General features: G+C 26.3%; 1 protein-coding gene across 1 annotated transcript; it reads right to left on the bottom strand.

Annotated features, from left to right (window-relative positions):
• Positions 1 to 10,061: 10,061 nt before the first annotated feature.
• Positions 10,062 to 15,272, bottom strand: LOC130801557 (putative glucose-6-phosphate 1-epimerase). The gene is made up of 8 exons (XM_057665427.1): positions 14,787 to 15,272; positions 13,738 to 13,812; positions 13,277 to 13,333; positions 12,681 to 12,844; positions 12,431 to 12,565; positions 11,925 to 12,027; positions 11,643 to 11,742; positions 10,062 to 10,715 (listed from the first exon to the last, which is right to left on the bottom strand). Exons 1-8 carry the CDS (start codon positions 14,901 to 14,903, stop codon positions 10,546 to 10,548), a joined length of 921 nt encoding a protein of 306 aa, XP_057521410.1. The 5' UTR covers positions 14,904 to 15,272; the 3' UTR covers positions 10,062 to 10,545.
• Between the last annotated feature and the right edge of the window lie 7,614 nt (positions 15,273 to 22,886).

Here is a 22,886-nt window from a genome sequence, read left to right as displayed (position 1 = left end):
GTTGGTGGAGAAAAATAGTAAAAAATAGAAACTAATAAAGCAATCAAAGACTTCACAATTTTACATTTGTATTTGTTTCCTCCTAGTTTTTATTATTAATAACAAATTCATAAAAATTATAGAGTTTTTGTTAATTACAAGAACAATAAATTATTTCTTTTCTTATAGATGACACTGACGAGTTTACCATTGTGTTTATGATTTTAAAAATATACAAAAATAGAAATATAAGTATCTAATGAAATATTGGATGATGATGGTATAGGGTTTTGTTTCAAAATCATGTATAGTGCCATATTTTATGATGAAGTATGTGTTTTATGTAATCTTTGGCTTTCTAAACGAAAACTTTGTCTAAACATGATGCATTTATTAATACGAGTATTACATAATAGCATGCTGTGTAATAGTATCTGAAAAATGTAATATCATTTAATACGATAGATCAATATTAATAAAGTATCATCCCCACTTAAAATTCACATACACATACGAGTGATGATATGCGAGTAACGAAGTATAAGGTGTGTCGTTACATGCACAATAAAAGGAAACTCTTTGTACCAATACGGCATCGTTCTGCAAAAATACTAACAATTACAAGTTTGTTGGCTTGCTTTAATGGTGAAAATGTAAAGCAAATTATGATGATTTTGATTATACGCATCATCACGTGTTCCAACAACTATCCATCAACAAAAATACAAATAGTGTTTTTAATTTTTTTTGATTTTAATCTTCAAGACAAAGATGGCAATGGGCCTACGGACACGAGCATTGCGGGACTTAAATACAAATAGACAATGACATACACACGTAGCCCAAAAGGAATCTAGTTCATAGGGGAAAGATACGCCCATCATGTGGGCCTGCGGCCCATATGAAAGCCTGTTATCTTCATGCTGATACTATCGACTATCGAGCAATTCTTGTATAAGATCATATCACGATAAGATAGATTTAAAGTGGTTCTTTTAAACAATTAAAGTTAGTGTTTTTATAATTAAAAAATCAATGTCAACATTTAAAATGACATATTAAGCATTAAACAACTAAAAGTGAGTATTGTTATGAAAACGTATGTTTTAATTTATCTAATCTGGTTATTAAACCCAATTTAAAACTGTCTCACGATGAAAATTTATAAATACCATCAAAAGTGAAAAATTGGGAACGGGAGAATCGTATCAAACTGAAATTGATTATTCACAACTCATTTGAATAAGATTTATTAATATTGAGTTGGATCAAGTGAAGTCTACTAAATTAAATAAATAAAATTATGTAGAAGTCAAACTCCTAATCTAAGATCAAATCTCGTTTACAATATGTTTGCCTCAAAATTTGTCCTAAAAAATATCTACTTATAAATACTAATTGATAAAGTATATCTATTTTCTAACCAAGTTTCATACTTTTATATTCAGAAAAGACAAGCTTCAAATGACATTATAAAGTTACTGACATTAAAATTTTCGATATTTTTGGTTTATAATAAGATTAATTATCCCTAAATTGCTCATCTCGAGCAACCATCCATTGTTGACTTTGGAAGATACAAACAACATAGGTACCAAATTTGAGGAAATAATTACAACACTTGGGGCAACAAGTTGTATATATGAGTAATGTTTATCATGCTTATTAGAACCTAGAGAAGTCTAGTGTCTCTTCATTTCCGTCTCCATTGATTGACAAATGTATGGTGTAGTTGACTCTCTATTTCTTGCTATTACTCTTATTTTATAGTCATATTCAGAATATTACGCTCATAAAAACTAATTATATTTCAAGTTTTTATTTTCATCTTTATTAAATTGGATAAATTGACTGAGATTAAAAGAGAGAATCCAATTACTCTTACATTCCATTCAATTTACATTTTTAAAAGTTCAATTTATTTTATTATATTTCAATTATTGTTTACAACTAGTCCATGCTCTATTGTCTTATAAATTTTACTATTTAAAATAATTTCTTATGAAATTGGCACATATGACCCTATTCATTGTTTGGAAAACAAGCATCGGTTTACACATTGATGAACCAAACCCATAGAATGATAGATCCACATTTACATACATTTGTTAGATATTGCACTATTTTTAAAACCTTTCCGACAATTAATATATTGAATAATTCTTTGATTCAAATGATTAATGTGAGCGTCTTACATTCAAACTTAAATATACTATAAAAGTTTAAAGTTAAAACAATCACCTCCCATATCGAAAAGTTTAATTTGAAAAAACTGCTTTTATCATGCAAGTTTTTGAAATCGAATCTCATTTAATTTTTTCCTTCATCTAGGTCATTCCAGATTATTATTATAAACATTTTATGAATTCATCGAATACTTCAAATACTGTTAAGCGTACATTTCAAGTTTCACATCGGAAGAATAAAAAAGTGCTCACAAACAAATTAACTCCAAATTAGTATGATATGTCTTTTAGGAAGATGCCCAAGAATTGAAAAGTGCGGACTCAACCCTAAACAAATAATATCATACTAATGCGGATCATTCACAACTGGTAGACCTAATAATTACAGTTAAACCTCACATGATATTCTTTTAAATACAAACATAAATTTGTAGGCAAATGTTTTATTTACTTTAAAAGACATCTCTAAACATATGATCATATTAAAGACAAAAGAAAAAATGGGACTAAAAAGTTAGAAGTCCAATAATTTTAAACATCTCCAGCCTGAAGAAATCATTTGTTTCATTTATCTCTCCCTCTCTATTGTGGACATGTATCTCCTCTCTCTTTATTATATCGATTCATTGCCTATAATATTTAGTTTATTTTTGTTGCGGGTCAATACATATAAATATGTATCCAATAAGAAATAGCAACATAGATAATAGAACTCTAGCTTTGAAAGCAATCAACAATAATGCATCTTACAACTTGTGTTTATCAATAATCAAGATAAGTTACATGCTAACATCACACAACATCATTTTACAAATATTTCTTTTTTCTATCTTTTTTGTCCTACTAAAATTTTGTGATTTTTAATATTGATTTTTATATAATTGGATCTAAACGAAAAAAAACATAATTTTGTATAAATTGAAATATATATATTTTATTTTGATTATAAAAATATGAATATTTAGTGACAAGTTTTATCAATTATATAAAAAAATAAACAACTCTTTAGTTCTAAATTGCTTCAATAATAAAATTTACATGATAAACAAGTGACGAGTTGCATCAAGAATTGTGATCTATGTATTTACACGTTATTATAAAATATAATATGTACTCTTGTATTTTAAGATTACTACTCCCTCCGTTCTTTTTTGATCTTCCATATTACTATAACGGGTAGTTTCAAAAGTTCTTCCACTTTAAAATACTTTTTATTTTTAGAAAGTTTTTATCTCACTTTTACCCCTTAAAACATGCCCTTTTCTTTTAATGTACCCATTTTCTTTTATTTATAATTATTTTCTCTCTCATACTTAATCATTACTTCACACTACTATTTAATTAAAATAATACCCACTACAACCTCATACTTCCAATAAAATCATTACTTCACACTACTATTTAATTAAAATAATACCCACTACAATCTAAAGATTCTATCTTCTTTAATATGTGTGAAAAACCTAAAATGAAAGAACAAAAAAGAACGGAGGGTGTATTGTTTAATGAGAGAGGTTAGATAAAATTAAAGAACTACTAAATACAATAAGATTCACTAGATATAGTTTGACAAGAATATTCATTACTTTACTCAATAGTTTTACTAATTTTAGAAAGGTTTAGGATTAGTAGATGAAGAAACTACTTACTATAATTAAATGTTTAAATGTTTATTTCTACATACGACATTGGAGAAGAAGAACAAAACAAAATAGATTAAATCATTACTATTATTTAATAATCTTGGAAAAATATTAGCCACTAATGTTGTAATAGATGACATCATTAAGATAAACTAAAAAAAGCTGCTGAAGCTTATCATGATCAGTGTCTTGCTTGCAAAATAGTGAAAAAAAATTGAGTTAATTTGTGAGTTCAATTTACAATGCATGAGTAATGTCTTTGATTCGAGCCGTTCCATATCTATATTGAAAAATGTAACAAATTTGTTGAAACATATATAATAACAAATACAGTAGATTTTAAAAGTACAAATGAAATTTTGAATTTTTTTGATAAACAATAATTTTTGATATAATTATTAATTGTTCATATTTTCACTATCCTAAATTAATTACTACATATTTTAGTTAGGTTGTCTCAAATTAGTTATTACATTTTTTATTAGAAAAATTTATACTAACCAAACCTAAAATAATCCTTTCCAAAGTACCAAAAAAAATTTATTATTATATCTATCTCCTACTAAAAATAAATCTATCTAACAAAAAAGTACTATCAATATATAAAAGGAAATTTTCTTAGTTTGTAATTAAATTAATATTCCAAATCAATACCCAAAAAAATTGTTATTTAGAGAGCGATTATATTGATAAGAACATGACATGATATAGACACAATAAGTCAATAATATGAATATTCATGGTGGAGTAACATCTATATAAAAGCCAGATGTCTCTAATTATGCTATTGTTACATCCATGTTTTCCATTCGTGTGTCAATTACAAGTGACAATAATAATATGTGACCCCAAACTCTCTTCTTTGGCAGCTTCTAATTATTTGCAAAAATTTAAAGGCAAAGCCAATTATTGACCTTACAATTTAACTAAATAATTAAAATTAATATTCCATCATATTCACCTTAGGAGTCCCATTTGACTTTTCACGGATTTTAAGGATAGTCAAAAGTAGGACCCTAAGGGTAGGAAAGAGAGTGATATTATGGGTTTTAATGTAGGGAGGAAAATTAGTATGAGTAATGGAGGGTATAATTGAAAATATGATAAAGCTACTAAGGGCATAAAAGTCAAAAAAATCCATAATAAAAATAGAAATGGGACAATTAAGGTGACTTGACCATAAAAGGAAATGAGAAACATAAGCTGAATAGGAGGGAGTAATAAAATTTTGTTCTTACAACCCATTCCTTGTAACAATGCACGTGTACCTTTAATGTAGAAGTATATATATTATAGGATTAATTGAAATCATATTCATATTATCATTAAGATTATATATGATTATATAAATTTACTTTTTATGATCAACAATTAAGATTATGACTGCCAACATTTTATTTTGATCATATACATATATATAAGGAGAGTGTAAAATTTTATTAAATCTAAAACTAAATAGATAAAATGATTGGAAAAGTTAAATTATTGTCAGCTTAAAATTACTCATGTTTTGCAAGTTTTTACCGAATTAATGGTTTCACTAATTACATCCTCATGTGATTAATAAGAGTATGATCTAACGCTTTCTATCAATTTTCATATATCCAGATCATAGGCAATGGTGGACCCTATTTTTTAATTGGATGAGAAATTATAATTTTTTAATTAATTGATTAAATTACAAAAACATGCTAAATAGAAATAGGACGAAGGTTAATAATTTAATAACATTCAATACAAAATGTAATTTTTAGAATTTTGTCTAATTTAGTAAAAATAAGTTAATTCAATAAAGCTTATTTTTATTGAGCTAAATTTATTTTTGCTAAAAAATGACTTATTTTTAAAATAAGGCAAATTTATTCTAATCACATGTATGCGTTATTAAGGAGCTTTTAATGAAATTATAAAAGGAAATTTAATTTTGTTAAAAATGATTTATTTATTCAAAGTAAGCTTATTTTATCGAACATTATTATTTCAAGGTGAAGAAAATACACTTTATTAGTTGGAATTATTTAATGAACCAGATTGCACTCTTAAGATTTTCAATAATAAAAGTTATTCTTATCAACGTTTTTAGTAGGTGTCTGAAAGTTAAAAGAAAATGGAAAAAAATTTGTACGGAAGCCACTCTATGTATCAGAGCCAGGTTTCGATCCTGGGACCTGTGGGTTATGGGCCCACCACGCTTCCGCTGCGCCACTCTGATTTGTTGATACAGCATTGTAAATTTTGTTATATATATTAAATATAAAGCTGATAGTGCACGTTGTCAAGTAAACGTAAAGAAAACATTCGGCTATTGGGAATCGGCCCACTGGGTCCACTACGTAATGATCCCGCTCCTCCAAACTGGCCCAACGTTATTACATCTCCTTTGACTATTCAAAATGAAATGATATTTTTTTTCACTTCGTCTCGTGTGAGATTGTCTGATAGTAAAACGACCTCAAAATAAAAAGTACATAAGCTAAATGTTTTATTATAGAGCTATTTAACCCAAGTACGAGGCATGTCTCATGGTGAGACTATCTCATACAACAATTTGTGTATTTTTTTAAAAAAAAATTCACAATGAGCGTGTCTTGTATAAGAACATTTCACAGTGAAACGACCTAAAAAAAGTAGTTCATAAGCTAAAAGTTTCTATTATTGGGAAATTTAATCCAAGTATGAGACATATCTCACGATGAGACCGTCTCATACAAGAATTTGCGTAAATAAGATTTGGAAAATTTTTATTCCCAAAAGGCGTCTCCCTATAACCGTATCCGAGTCTAAGGTCAGGGCTTGTACGCTATTAATAACAACAAACAAGGAAAAAACATCACCACAACTTTGCCCACATTTACTATTAGCGAACTAAGGGTTTTGATTTTTTTTAACCAATTTCTTGGTTCACTGTTAGTAATAGCAAATAAATACTTGATCTTACCTTTGATATGGAGACGCTTATTTTAGAAATTAAAATTTCTAAAGTTTATTTTGGAAATATTTTTAAAAATTAAGCTTATTTTTTCAAATTTACCATTTTGTTGGTAATAGTTAATTAATTCCATTTTTTTACATCATTAATAAATTTATTGTCTTTTTCCATCTTAACCGCAAGAGTTATAGTGTTTGATATAAGACGAATTATATATTTTCTATTCACTATTAATTTATTATTTTATTTTATTTTAATTTTTTTTGCGTGCATAAACTTCTTAAATAGTCTCTTTTCTAAATGTAGTCTAAAAATTGACTTTAACATTTATCATTATTTTTAAATTATTTGTAGTAATTCTCTCCGTAAAACTCGTGAACGTTTCTTTGTCCTTAAGTGGTGTATAGATAGGATTATAAGTATGTGGAACAATTTTAGTTGGGAGATACGAATGAAGATAAAGAAACGCATACACACCAAGACCCAAGTTCATAAATTAATTCAAAAATGATAATTTTAGACCTTAGATTTCAAACACATATGGACCGTTGATGAACCTCACTATCAAATGGAAATGAACAATTAATTATTCCTGAGACATCTTCATCATCAGTACAAATGTACAATAAAGCAACATATTCATAGTTAATGGATATTTTCTCTATTTTATTATACTTATTATATTTTACTCTTTACTCAAATTAATGTTATTTTGATCATTTATATATTAAACTATATACATCTGAAAATTATAAAAAGTTAATATTATGAAAGTATACAATTAGACAATTCAAACACGATTCCACTTGAGTATATATTTTTTACCCATTAGCCGCAATATATGAAATAAACTTGAATGATTAATAGTGATCATAACTATAATATAACAAGTATTTCAAATTGAAAAAAAAGTATATAATAGAACATGTAATTTTAGTGTAACTTATTTAGGTATGAATTACAAATTTAGTCTTTAACCTAAGTCATGTACACTTGTATATATACTCTTATTAATGAAAATACTCTCAAGGCCAATCTTCTCTTTATGGTTATCAAAGCATTGGTCAACAAAATTTTGTTTGATGATTTTCGCGATAGTTTAATGTCTTTCGACCTCCGATTTTGCCTGTATAAACTTATTTAGTTTTGAATTATTAATTTATTAATTAAGTCATGTACACTTGTATTTATACTCTCTAAAGACCAATATTCTTTGTAGAATATATCATAGCCTATTATACAGAGCATATTCTAAAGCCTGAAAAATCAATTTGAATTGCTTTATTTTCTTTATTATCATTTTAAGTTTGCTACATAATACCAAAAAAACTCACAATTTAATTTTTGTTATGTAGTAATTCAAAACAACAAATTTTTATTATGTAGCGATTCAAAACAACAAACAAAGTATTAATTGGATAGCACTAATCAACTATCTAGTGCATAGTTTTGAACTTTCTACCATGATCAATAATGGCCTAGCTAGTAGTAGGTGTTACTTCAAGAATTTATGTGCAACTTGTTTGCTCTTATCCAATTCATCATCATTCATCAACTTGTTCATTGGTAGATGTGTTCAATAGTGGTTATGTCTGAATGATTTAAATTTGAATTTTGTGTCCATTTTAATTTACATATTTACACTTAAATTTATTTTTAAAATTTAATCAAATTAAATTTAATTATAAGATCAGGTTAATATCAAATTTAATTATAAAATCAAGTTAATATCAAATTGTTAGATCTGTTTGGAATACTTTTAATTATTCATTGGCAAGTGGCAACCTCATTTGTCAAACTAAAATTGAAAAAAAAAAAAGCGCATTCTTGTGCCGTTTTGCATGCTTCATCCATCATCCTGCATGCCCATCTATACCCTTGCGAATTGCGTGGCATCTGGCATGTTTGATGTACATAATATAGCAAGCTATAAAATTATTCGATACTCCTGTTTAAAGGTCTTCATCAATCATCATCCTGATAACGTACTAGTGTCTTAAGAGGGTGTATTCGCTAGCTAGTAGCTCAGCTAGATTTGAATTGTTGGCATATTATAGTGATAGAATATACTAGTTCAAATGTTTTTTATTGTAATCATCCATTTAAATTTTTAGTAAAGTTAAAATATTATTGCCGATGCCCGATTCTAATTAATCTCGTATGTCAAACATTTGAATTTTTAAGTATATATTTATTATATCTAACGTCAAGTATGATGATTATATGTGTTGTAAGCAATCACACTTCTGATGATCGTGCTAGGGTGCATGGTAGAATAGTAAGATATCCTATGAGCTACACTTATCCGCTAAATGTTTGGTTGAAATCGTCTCTTTAAACCTAAATTTAAAGTCTTAATTATCGTTTTGCATTTTTAATTAAGATGGTAGAAAATATATTGTTAAGTATGAAAATGTACAACAAGGTCTTATGCATGTGATGAGATATGATAGATTATATACAAAATAAAACTTAAAATCCTAATTTATATGTTCAAATTGATATTTATATATGGAACATCATTGAATGTATCAAAATTTTTATGGTTAGTTACTTGGTTTTATTCAAATTCCTTATTTTCTAAATTTTTTCTTAATTTTGTAAAAGTATTTGATTCTTTCAACTACTACTTGTTGAATTCAAATTAATTTTTTCTTTAATCTTGTTATTATTTATGTTTTGAAAGTATCAAATATTGAGGCTTTGAAGGTTGCAAACCTTTCTTTTTAATAACTTGGTCAATTGTTCTCATTTGATTTTTAAATGACTTCTTATCCTTATACTTTATTGCGACAATGACTGTATATTTATATATAAAAGTAATATCCGCATAAATAAAAATCAATATCAATATTTATTAAGATTATTCCTCAACAACGATTTTTCTCGAATTACACTGTAAATCTTGCCATCAAATTATCATACGTTTACGCAATTTGTGGTTATTACCATAGACCATAGTAGTGTGATGGAAAAATAATTTTACACAATTTGTGGTTATTACCTTCTGAGCAAATGATATGCTATTTTCCATTTAGGGTGAGGGGTGGATGAGATTTAATTTGAATCTGTAATTATTTTACTATGTTGACTTTTGATATATATGTCAAATATTAACTCGATGAAAAATTTAAATATTTAGTTATTACAAGTGATAGAGAATTTAGAATTAAATATTTAGTCAATGTAGGTGATATATATATCACAATAATAAATAATAATAATTGCGTTTATCCGATCCTAAGGCAACATAATTAATTCATGCAGTATAGGCGTATAGTATGAGCTATCAATCAAAGCAATACGGTAAACAAAAAAACAAAGTTTTAGTTAACATAAATTAAACAATAGTAATAATACAAAGTTTACAATCTCATTGACCTTGAGTAAATAATCTTAAGGGCAAATCAGCATCATAGATATACAATTGCAAATGAACATATCTTTTACCAACCTCACCAAAATTAAGTTAAAACCCATCATACCCAAAATGGAACAAAAATAAAAGAAAAAATCCTTATATCCTATTGATAGCTGAACTTGCAGATAATACGTAGCAGTCAGAAATTTTAAATACTTCCTCATTGTTTTAATTGCAACATTTATTCTATTACGATAAATAGTAAAATGTTGTAATTAAATATATATATATATATATATATATATATATATATATATATATATATATATATATATATATATATATATATATATATATATAAACAGCATATTGCCTCGAAAATATGGCAACATGCATGATTATTATTTTTCCTAAATATAACATATAAGCTGTATTTGTTATCCTTAATTAGCAAGAAGAAAGGACTGATAATTCCAATAGTCCACTCCATTCTTCTTCAGGCTTAAGGGTGATGGGTTTCTCAATTGCTGCACCATCCACACATAACATTTTTTTGTATTCCTCATCACCAAGATCTTGTAATGCCTTTGCCTTTTTCTCCCATGGATTCCACACAGCTACAAACATTTTTACAACTTTATTAGCAAAATAAATATATATTAATATTTATATATTTATGAGGAAATATAGATATATTCATATTCATATTCGGATTAATCAATAATGGCATAAATCGAGGTGTTTTGAAAAAATTGTAAAAGGAATTTGGTGGGTTTTATTTTAAAAATTATCAATATAAGTTAATGTTATATCTATTGCTTATCATATCAGATAACAGGTATGTATATATAATTAGTCCGTCTTACTATATATACTAGACAAGTAGTATAGTAAAAATGATTTTCATTAATAGGATGTGATTTACTTAAATTATTTGGTTACATAAGAAAAATTTATTAAAATAAAATAAAGTAAAATAAATTAGAATTGAAAACAAATTAAGGTTGTTAAATCCTTAGTAATAATGCAATTGTACGGACGAAAATGTGTAGGAATTTTAGGATCTTGCACATGCAAAGATTCTAATTGTCAAGCTATGCTCATAAATTTTCAATTATGGTATGTGTCACTTGCAACATGCCAACATAGGCTGACTAAGGCCATGTTCTAGTCATTCTATGCAAATCAGTTTTCCTTGAATTTGTGAAATAGAGATGTCTTGTTATCAGATATGTTATTTAAGAATTTGTGAAAAATTAAAGGTAAAATATATATTCTATAAAAAAGTAAAAGAAATTTGTGAATAAAATGAAAAAATTAGTTAAATGTATAAATGAAAATCAAAAAGAGAGTAAAAAAAAGAGATGTAACAAATTCAATACGACGATCTGAAAATAAAAATAAAAATAATAAATATAGCAAATTCATATGAGAAATAAGTATTTGTAATTTGATAAGAATTTCAATGACCTATCCGCCGCTAAATTCATAATAATGTAAGAAAAAAGTGGGAAATAAAGAATAAAAAGTGTATACACACTTACCTACATCAGGAAGCCCTTGTTTTCTTATCTGAAATGTTCTTTTACTTCCATGATCGAAGAGTGCAACTACATCTGATGAACTCAGATATATCCGATCAACCTGATATAAACATATATATTTAATTTCATCAATTACATGCATATATAAAATTAGATATATATTTAATTAAAAAGTTATTTATGTTACGAAATTTATAATTTTCCTAATAAGTACCTCAAATAGTCCAATATAATGCAATTATATATATCATAAATGCAATTTATTTTAGTTATGTTATGCACCTCTGATTCAAATGTTAAGGCATCTCCTTGTTCTGTAAATCTTTGTCTGTCTTGTAAACAATCGAAGTAATCCAGAGTCTCCAATCCCTCTACTCGAACTTCACTGTTATTATATAATTATTTCAAAAATTAATCATAATTATCATAAATAAATATTTTGCAACACTTTATTAAACCAATACCATTAGAAAATAAAATTTTAGACGAGGTTTGATTGGTCAGAGCCCCTAAGATTTGAAAGATCTGTGGCAAAATATTAATTATGAGTCTCTAATTACTAAATAAATTATTATATGTTTTTCTAATTTTTTAGGATGGGCCTGAACTCGGGGCACAGGCCCCTCTTATCTCCTTATAGCACCGGCCTTGTCAGATATATACAAATACACAACCTTATTAAAAAAAAGTTGTTTTCGATTAACATTAATAACAAAATACATCTGCAACTTCACGTATATAAGAAATTTAAAAAGCTATTTTATTCGGTAGTAGTATAAAAAGTTTACCTGATGTCTGAGATTGCGAAATATGTACGGAATGCAAAAGAGAAATTGAAAGGTTTGCCATTAACATTCTTAACGCGAGATCTCATAATCAGATTGTTTTCTTCTGTTAGTGTAACCCTCAGTCGAATTTCAAATCTGAGATATGAACAAAAATAAAAGAAAATGAGAGAAATTTTCATAAAATAAATTATAGTAAAATTAAAATAGACGAATTAAAAAGAAAAGTGCGAAGACAGATAAAAAAAAGTACCTGTTAGCCCATACTTTATAATCTTCCTCAGAAGGTTTTAACACTAAATCCACGGAAGCATGGCCTTTTAATCCATTAATTTTTGGTGAAGGAGGCTGATCATCGATCGTCCACATTCGATTTCTTGCAAACCCATGTTGCTCTAATAGTCCCTTGCTTCCAAACTTCACAAAAATTAATTGAGATGATTAAATAAATAAATTAGTATTAATTAATCAATAATGAATATATTATATTAACTAATTTTTATAGTTTTTTAAGCCTAAAATGTCAATTTGTAAAAGGTTAGCAGATAATATTTATAATTAAATTTGGTTGATGGAAGCAATCTCTTTGATATTAAAAGAATAATAAGGTAGCTAGTATATATCTGACTTTATAGATCTTTTTTTATAATCTAAACTCAAAAAGCGTAAATTTATGTGAACTTGTAGATAGTATTTACAATTAATTAGATTGACTGAAAATAATCTCTTTATTATTATTACAACAATAATGAGGAATTTTTATGATTAAATCTCGTCTTAGCAGGAAATATTTACAAAAATCATAATAATATTAAGTTATTAATAATAGTGAAAGAAGGTAGGAATTACCTGAGGAAAACAAATGGGAATCCCACCTCGGACTGCATTTGGTGGCTTAAACGTAGCCTGAATCATAATTAAGATTAAGAAACTAATTAAATTAATAAGATTAATCATGATTAGTAAATTACGATTAAATCAAGGTTAGTCCATTTTTAGAAACCACCAAATTTGAAAGCAACACTCCACCTTGAATTTTGACCAAGCTAAGAAATTTCGGTAGAATTAGTAATATTTTTTTAAATTAATACAAGTTAAATTGAAAAAAAAATTTAAATATAAATTCGAAATCTTACTTGAAAAAATAATATTTACTCTCCAATATGTGACAAGATCCTCATGTTAGAATAGTAAGACTTATTTCTTAGTTGACTAAATAAACCTCAAAGATATTACTAAGAAGCTTCCCAATTCATTAAATAAATTTATTAGTTAGACAAAAATAATTGAAGAGTAATGGTAGAACATACCCTACTGCTCATGAATAATAATTCTTCTCCTTGTTCATTTCTCCATGAAAGAACTTGGCCCCCATACAAGCTTATCTACACATCAAAATGACAAAATACACCAAATAAATCAAAACAAAATTATCAACTTATCATAACACAATTAAAAATATACTCTCTCCTATTCACCTTAGGTGTCCCATTTAGTTTTGAGACGCTATTCATTTATCACCCTTAAATTGCATTTTATTATTAATCTATAAGTTAAAATATAGTCATGTGGGATCTTATTTGATTCGTTTTGATGTAAAGATTATTAATATCAACTTTTTATAATTTTTAATTATACATAACTCGATATATTAAGGATTGAATGAGTGCATTGGATAGAGTGCATAAAGTAAATAGGACACTTAAGATGAATAGGAGGAAGTATAAATTATATACTCCTGATCTATCCTTAGAGTTTGTACCATTTAATAAACAATTATCAAATAAAATAATTAAAATGGATTAAATTGAACTCAAAAGGACATACTATTAAACTATAATGTTTAATTAGACTTGGCCTTAAAAGGGTAGTTCTCCTACATGAGACCCATTTATTTTTAAAATAGAATGGGTCTCTTTTAAGATTGATTTTAACAATACAACAACATATATCAAGTCCAAGTATGAAACCCTTTTTAATTTGAGATGGATCTATAAGCAGCCTAAATTATTTATAATTAAAATAAAATTAATTGAGTACAACGATAATTAAAAAAATAATTGTTTTCAATTATTTTTAAGAAAATAAAAATCGGATCAATTCATATTAAACCGTCTCACAGTAAAACGATTTTAATAAAGAATTTTTCATACAACAAATAGCAAATACAAATTCAAAATAGTAATATAAAATAAGTCGAAAATTCATCTTTATTCTATTTAAAATATTACATAATTCAATATTAATCAAACTTTTAATATACTGAACATTAATCGAAGTTTTAATCAAATGAGCGAGCATAGATCGAGAATAAAAATAGATGTTAAGAAAGCATTGGTATGAATGATAATAAACTAACCCGAACCGAAGCGCCTCTAGAGTTCCGAATAATGACATGAACAACACCATTTTTATCCGTAATTTCTTCAAATGAACCATCTCTTGAATCTAAGGGAGTTTCTTCACAATTTGTCATTTTTTCTTCTTAATTCTTCAAAAAATAAGCTTTAAAGTAATTTGTGCGAATATATAGACTTTTTTTTGGTAGTTTCCAGCTTCTAAGCTTAAGATTTCTAAATCCACCGACTCAAATAATGGGGCAATCAATAAAGGCAGAAAAAGAGGACACACATAGAGGAAAAAGAGTAAGAAGATGCAGAAAATGGGATAAACCAAGTGAAGGGTTTAAATAAAAAGGGTAGCCGCCAATTATTTTGGAAAAAAATATTATTATTTTTATTATTGTTAACAGTTGAGAATATTGGACTTTCTTTTTGATTAATAAATTTTTAAGGAAAATAAGGACTTTCAACTACCACTTTAACTAACTTTTACTCTAAAAACGAAGAGAGAAAAAAAGCACAAACAATCCATTTTCACTTCCTATGAAAAAAAAGTATGTCAATGCCTTATTTATATGAGTTTGGTAAGAGCAATTTTTGAAACTCTAATCTAAAAGGCCAAAAGTTGAAATCAATTTATAGTCATTAGCTAACAAATATAATAATATATTTTTTTTTTTTGAGGGTAAGCTAGAAACAGATAAGGAAATTTTTTTTATTTTACAAGTAGTGAGAATCGAATTCTTATTAAAACAGATAAAAAAGAAAGTTCTTACCTAATAGGTTAACTATGATTTTCAGAGTATTAATAATATATTCGGAAGAGTATTTTATGAAACAAAATTTTAAAAGTAACACAATGAATATATTTTAACACGTAATTTGATGATAAGCCTTAAATTTATTGCTTAATATGATTAATATTTAAAAAAGTCAAATAATAAATTTTGATATCTAGAATTGATTTGTGTTTTTATTAACAAACACTCCAAAGGTGTTTTGGTGCAAAAGTATAGTACGGAAAAATATTTTATTGTACTTGATTGTATGGAAAAAATTTAAAAATAACAAATAGTTCCCAATGATTGTACTTAATTATACTTGTCGAGTGAAAAATATAGGAAAAATTATCGTAAATAATAAAGGCTTTTGTTAATTTTCCAACAATAATATCAACTATTGATTAACCATAAATACTACCAATTTAGGGGGTATTTTCTTAGAACAATACCAATTATTAAATAATTTACCAATTTTTTGTCTTATAATCACTTATAGTTTGATTTTTAACGTGTTAAGGATTTTCTAGAAAAACACCCGTTCAAATTAATATTATTTATGGTTAATTAAAAGTTGATATTATTACAAGAAAAGTAAGCAAAAATTTTATTTTATTCCTGGTCATTTTTCCAAAGTCATATTATTTTTGTACTTTTAAATCTAATGTACGCTAAAGTAGACTAACTCCATACAAAGTCGATTGTATAAAAGATAAAAAAGGACAAAAAAATCTCAAATTGAAATAAATGCTATAATTGATGCCCACGTGGCAATAAAAGGGGGATATTAGGAAGAAAAATAAGTAGAATGAAATGAAAAAGCGCCAAGGATCACAAATTGTTGTTCAAGAGCTTAATGGAAGCAACAGCTTTACGCAAAGTATTGTCCACACAAATGAAAAATCCAGAGATAAAAGTTTGGTGGTAATGAAAGAGATTTATGAGGAAGGGTCAAGAACTCCTATCATTACGGTAAGAATGTGAGTACTCAATTTCTTTTTTTTTTTTTTTTTTTTTTGTGTTGACATGACTTTTTCTTTTACATAATTGATGATTGAACTGTAATTTAGAATGTGAGTACTCAAACTCTTTAAAGGTCACCATAAAATACGAAGAAATATTTGATAATCTGATATTTATACGATATTACGATTGAAATTGATTTTGATTTAATTTTAAATTAATTTAAAATTATGTAAAAATCAATATAGATGCAAGATTTAATTTTAAATCGACTTAATGATCCGAATAAATCCCTCTAGTATGTTATATGAACCAAAATGTTAAGACTAAGTTTATTTCTTATAAAGTAATTTAAATTCATATTAGTTTAGTTAAAATAAATTTAGTTAAATAAACTTCAATAGCGCAAAGAAAAAAAATAAATTAAATAAAATAAATATGATATATTATAAGGAGAAATATCACAATTTGTTACAAACACTGCCTCACAAAGGAGTGGATTTGGGACTATAGACCACATGTCCACGTACATGTCTAATGCCGCACATTGAGATATTGGAACAAGAAGAAGCAAAAGGTGTTAAAATCTTATTGATAGTTTGATATAGAAAGGGTGTTTGATTGACTTTGAACTTTAGCTTATTGTATGGACAAATAGTAAAAAAATGTAATGATATTTAAGTCATCTGAAAAACTGATTTTTAAGTAAAATCAAAATACTGCTTGGCATATGTAGCTCATTCATTGCCTTTAATGTTTCAGCTCACTTTTATTTTTATACTAATAAACTACTAACAGTCAACAGCGAATAACTAATTCTTTAATACCCAACTTATACAACTAGCTTAATAGTAAACAAAAAATCATAATAACTACCAATCAAACATTCCATCTGAAACAACCAACAACATATAATTGTCAAACACCTGATAATCTTAGACCCATGTAATGATTTGCAATAAACATCAAACATGAATAGAGTTTTTACAATGGAGGTGTTTGGTCCATATGAATTCAACATCTTGCTCTTACAAGAAAGCTTTGTCATCTCAATTGAATTGGATAAAAAATATACTTCTTGTGTCAATAATTAGTTAGAGTTTCAATACTAATGAAATAACTCTACTTGAAATTAATCATTTTGTTTAATTTTCTAGAGTAATTATTAGGAAAAAAACAAACAAGGGAATAAGAAAAAACAACAAAATATTAACATTAAATCTTCCATCATTGGATTAACTAAATTAACATATTATGAGGTGTTAATGATGAATCATTTGTTAGGCCCCTCATGTAAACCATTAGGATCGTCATCAGATGAAGAAAATCGTCACCATGAAATTGAGATCTTTCTTGGATTCCTTGGAGAGAATAAATTCTCTCTTACATCAAGTGTAAATTGAATCTAATATCATATGAATAAATGTCTTTTTTTTTAACCATTGAAAATGGAAAATAATAAACTCCCATAAAGTAATTTATTTCGAGTAAATAATACAATATACTTATTCTGTTAGTTTAAGTAAAATTGTTATATTTGTTTTTTTTAACATAATTCAACGGTCAATTATTATTTATATTTAATTTTGAATTTGTTAATTTAGATTTTGTTTGATTCCTCTTAATGTAAATTTAGTATTATCAACTTTTTATAAATTTTAGGAAAAATTATCTAGAATAATTCAATCTATTGGTGATTTTCCTATAATAATTTCAACTATTAATTAACCATGAATAATCCCAACTTTAAGAAGTATTTGCCCGATGACCTGCTATAGTAGGTAATTCACCAAAAAAGTAAATTGAAAATTAATTTTAAATTAGAGAAAAAATTTGAAATTTTACTTAAAAAAATTCTAAATAATAAAAAAAAATCATAAATATTTTTTGAACATTTTTTTCGGCATTTTATTTTAATTTATCTTTTTTTTAAAAAAACTAAAACATACTATAGCAAGTCATCTGGTCTCTAGGTTTACTCTAGAAAAATATCCCTCAAAGTTGGGATAATTCATGATTAATTAATAGTGAGATTATTATAGGAAAATCACGAATAGGTTGGATTATTTTAAATTTTATTATTTATAATTATAAATATTAAGAATTGAATTAATGAAATAGATACATCATAACAAACAAATGAGATGAGGATTGATTTTGTGTAGGGTGAGAATTTAACCCATATTGATTTTGTGTAGGGTGAGAATTCAACCCATATCATATATATGAAAGGGAAAATATTCGACCATTATTTATAATAATTCTTACAATTTTTTTTCTTGAGTTTTATGAATGAAATGGATGATTTTTTAAGAAATGAGTTAGAATTTTGGGTATGAATATGATGATGAATATTGGATACATGATCAATATTCCATACTCAATAGTGTATGTATGAATAATGCTAATTAAACGGTGACCACAATATGCTATTGTTCATTTCATTGTTCCCCATCTTTCTACAAAAGTTTTGCTTTATGTTGATGACTTATTATTTCTCCTTTTGGGGTGTATATTTCTGTCCTTTTAAATAATTAAGTATTTCAGTTGAAATTAGTATAATTCTATTTTTTTTATGGTTTTAATTTTTTCGAACTATAAATTAAACTCCCTATAAAGTCAATAATTAGACTTGTAGCATTTAATGAAATAATGTGAATATAAGGAAAAAGAAAATGTTGCTTAGACTTTTACTTAACACACTTATTTTGACTTAATCAAGAGGAATTAAATGCGTTGTATGCATGTAATTAAGCAAACATGTATGTTATGAAAATGAAATATACAAAAAATGTAATAAAATTCTGTCATAACGGCCAGTCAAAAAATTAAATGGATAATTGCAAACAATTGACGATTAGACTCCCTACCCCGCCAAATTAGTCTATTTTTTTCTTATCGGAGAAAAGTACATGTGAAAGTGTATTTATTAAGATTTAGAGAGAACATTTTTCAATAAGACGACCTCAAAATAAAGATTTTACATGTCAATAATTGTTTCTAATGAGCTATTTAACTCAAGTTTAAAAAGAGTCTTACGGAGAGACCTTTTCAAACAAGAACTTTTGATATACTAATTATAGACTAACTGATACTCTTTGTCTAAAAGATTGCAAAACTAACAATTAACATAAGTATTGACAGATTGGTAGGAACTACTAAATTGTACGAGTAAAATTAAAATTAAGAAAAGATAAAAAAAAATATGTCGATAAAAATTAAAAAAAATTGTGGGGACCCTACCTAAAAAAGGAATGAATTAAAGTGAAAATTATGATAATTTGTTAGGAACAATTCAACAATTCAAGTAGGGTCAAGTTCATATCTATCTAATTAGGGTCAATTGTGGTTCAAATTAGGTCAACTAAACTTTCACATTTTTTTTAGTATAATTAGATTATCATTTTGGGTTACTATGGTTCTCTCATTTAGGTTGGATGAGCTTTGTTGATTTTAGTTACAATAAAACAACAATTTAAAATAAATTGGATTAAACTGAATGAAGCTGAAATTACTTAAAATAGAAAAAATAAATCCTTATTCTAATATATTACTAGTTGATTTAATCTTATTCAATTAAATTCAATTATTTTAAGCTTATATATAAAATATTCTTCGATTACCACCAAAAATTGAATTTTGACCTTATTTCATATTGTGGACTTAAATTCTATCACCACTACTTAGAAGTTACGATTAACGGGTACTCCAATCCAATATTACGCGTTTTGTTTTATCTTTTCTCGATTTACTATACACGTCTTTGTCAATGGTAATGAGTAAAGACTATGAACTATCACCGATAACCACTTAATTCGTATAAATTTTTATTTAAAATAGTTTCAATGTAAGTTAGTTTAAAGTTGAATTAAATAATTCATATAAATAATTAAAACATTTATTCTTGTACTTAAAAAACACATTTTGTTGTTTAAAAGTTGCACCTCAATTTGTGCTTGAAATTGATTAATCTTGGTGGAGCCTTGTTTTTGTTGCTTTGCCAAGAGATATTTAATATATTTATGGGCAATTTAAGTTCACACATGCTTACTGTTTAGATTATATAATCTGATTAGTATGATTAAAATAATATAAATCTTGAGTTGTCTAATATACATTTAAAAAATAATAGTCATTTTGATTCCAATATAAATCTGTTTATACTAGTTTTTTAAATTCACCACTGATATAAAAATTAATGTATAAATATAAGCATAGTATGTGGTTAATAGGTAGTGTATAGAAAAGTTAATGTTGTATCACTGTATGTATGTAATCTCTTATCTCTACAACACTTTGGAAGGTCAGCAATGTCCCGTGATAACACCGTGAAAAATGGCAAAATATATTTATCATGAAATAGAATTTGAAGATCCTCAAATATGATGGGATCATTAGGGCTTTTGATCATCATATTTCTAACTTCTTACTCGGCCTAAAATTTTTTCACCAATACTCAAATAGAGTCTCAACTATAAATTTAATATGTTATATACTAATGACAAACTAATTTTGATTTTGATCTTGTACCATATTATTCCATACATATTAAATGTATTAAACATATATATATATATATATATATATATATATATATATATATATATATATATATATATATATATATATTATCATATTATATTATATTTGTCATTAGCATTTAGCAATAGAATCTTGCTAACAAACAAATGCCTCTAAGATGTTCTTTAATAATAATATAAATATATTTAAGTAGTACATTAGAATATATATTTTAAACATTAAATTATATAAATATTAATTGCTCTATTTAATATAGATAAAATTTGAAATATATCATTAAATTACGAATTAAAATATACATTATGTTATTTTTTATGTTTGTATCTTACTTATTTGTTTAAATATATAATTATTTAAGTTAACGGAACACCTCAAGAGGTTCATGTTAGCAATATAAGCCAATAACTACGTTTGGAGGATAAGGCAATATTAGTGGTTTCTATTTTCTAAAGAATTATCAACATTATGTGCTAGAGCCTAAAAGGGACCAACCAAAAAGGCAACGTTAATGCGTTATAAAGTAGACACCCCCTTCAACAAAATCAAAATTGGCAATAAAAAATCCCGGACAAAAAATTCAACAAAAAAAAAATAATGAAAATAGCTAACCTGAATTGAAAAATTGTTTATAAAGGCATAACAATTAAAGTTCTACTTCAATGAATAAAAATAAAATTTTTGCACTGATATAAACTCTTCGTAAGAATAGTCTTATTTCAGTTAGAGTAAATATCATATATTTCAGATAAAATCCTGATATCAAATCTCATTTAATTATCACCTATCATCCACCTATCTTATAAAGTTATAATCCAAGAAAAAAAAATTCACTTTATAAAAAGCAATGCATCCCATGCAAACATGTTACGTGAATATTTATATTTAATCAAATTTATAGAACTTTCATCAATAGTATCTCAAATTATATATGTTACTATAAGATTTATACGGATTATTATTATAATACATTTAATTATGATTTTGACCATTAAAATCATTGTGCAAAGATAAAAGATCAGATGTACAAGAAATTTAATAGAAAAACATATAATGCACAATGAGAAGGATATTTTATCGTGAAGAATAAGAAAACTCGAGCAAGACCTAGGAGAACGTGAGAGGAACTAATTAAAAGTAACTTGCGCGACCTACACCTCTCGGAGGACCTGACCAGGGATAAGGGTAGCTGGCGACGCCTTATTCACGTCTTAGATTATCGAATCTGTTCCAGTTACATGTCATTGCCTTTGTTCCCAGCCGTTTAAATATCGCTCTTTTTTCGCTTTTATTTTTATACCTTTCTATTTATATTTTATTTTTATTTTAATTTTTAGTTTAATTTTACTTTTTTGATTTTTTTTATTTGTATCTTATTTTTTTTCCTTTTTATTTTTCTTTTATTTATTTGTACTGATCATAGTGTGTAAGTTGCAAGCTTTGAGAGTAATTGCATGTTCTTGAGCAAAGGAAATCTTTGACCGCACTCTCCTTTATGGAGTATGAGTTGCCGTCTTCCTTCCTTCTCCAGAACTTAATCATAATTTTTTTATAAGCAGAATACACTGAATTTGATGATGACGATGTACAAAAAATTTGGTGAAATCCATGCTATTTTAGTCATTTAAGATACGCGAATAATTAGGTGCAAAGATGAACAATCGAGAAAGGGGAATCATGTTAAGCTAATTCTGATTAGAGTTAATCCATGCCTAGTTAGGCTTAAAACACGTATGCAGTGACTTAACCACCAAGGATAATATTATGAATAGTCAGATAAAAGTCATGAAAATTGGCGCTGTCATTTCATTAATGTACCACTTTTTAGCCTTTGAA

Source organism: Amaranthus tricolor, chromosome 15, assembly GCF_026212465.1.
Source record: "Amaranthus tricolor cultivar Red isolate AtriRed21 chromosome 15, ASM2621246v1, whole genome shotgun sequence".
Lineage (NCBI taxonomy): Eukaryota > Viridiplantae > Streptophyta > Magnoliopsida > Caryophyllales > Amaranthaceae > Amaranthus > Amaranthus tricolor.
This window is presented reverse-complemented; position numbering and strand designations above follow the sequence as displayed.

Excerpts from the sequence above, each read along its gene's own strand:
- LOC130801557 (XM_057665427.1), bottom strand. The coding sequence starts at position 14,903 with ATGACAAATTGTGAAGAAACTCCCTTAGATTCAAGAGATGGTTCATTT. Across the intron at positions 12,566-12,680 it reads TATAAAGTATGGGCTAACAG|ATTTGAAATTCGACTGAGGG; the intron begins GTACTTTTTTTT and ends TTCATATCTCAG. Across the intron at positions 11,743-11,924 it reads CCTTAACATTTGAATCAGAG|GTTGATCGGATATATCTGAG; the intron begins GTGCATAACATA and ends TGTTTATATCAG.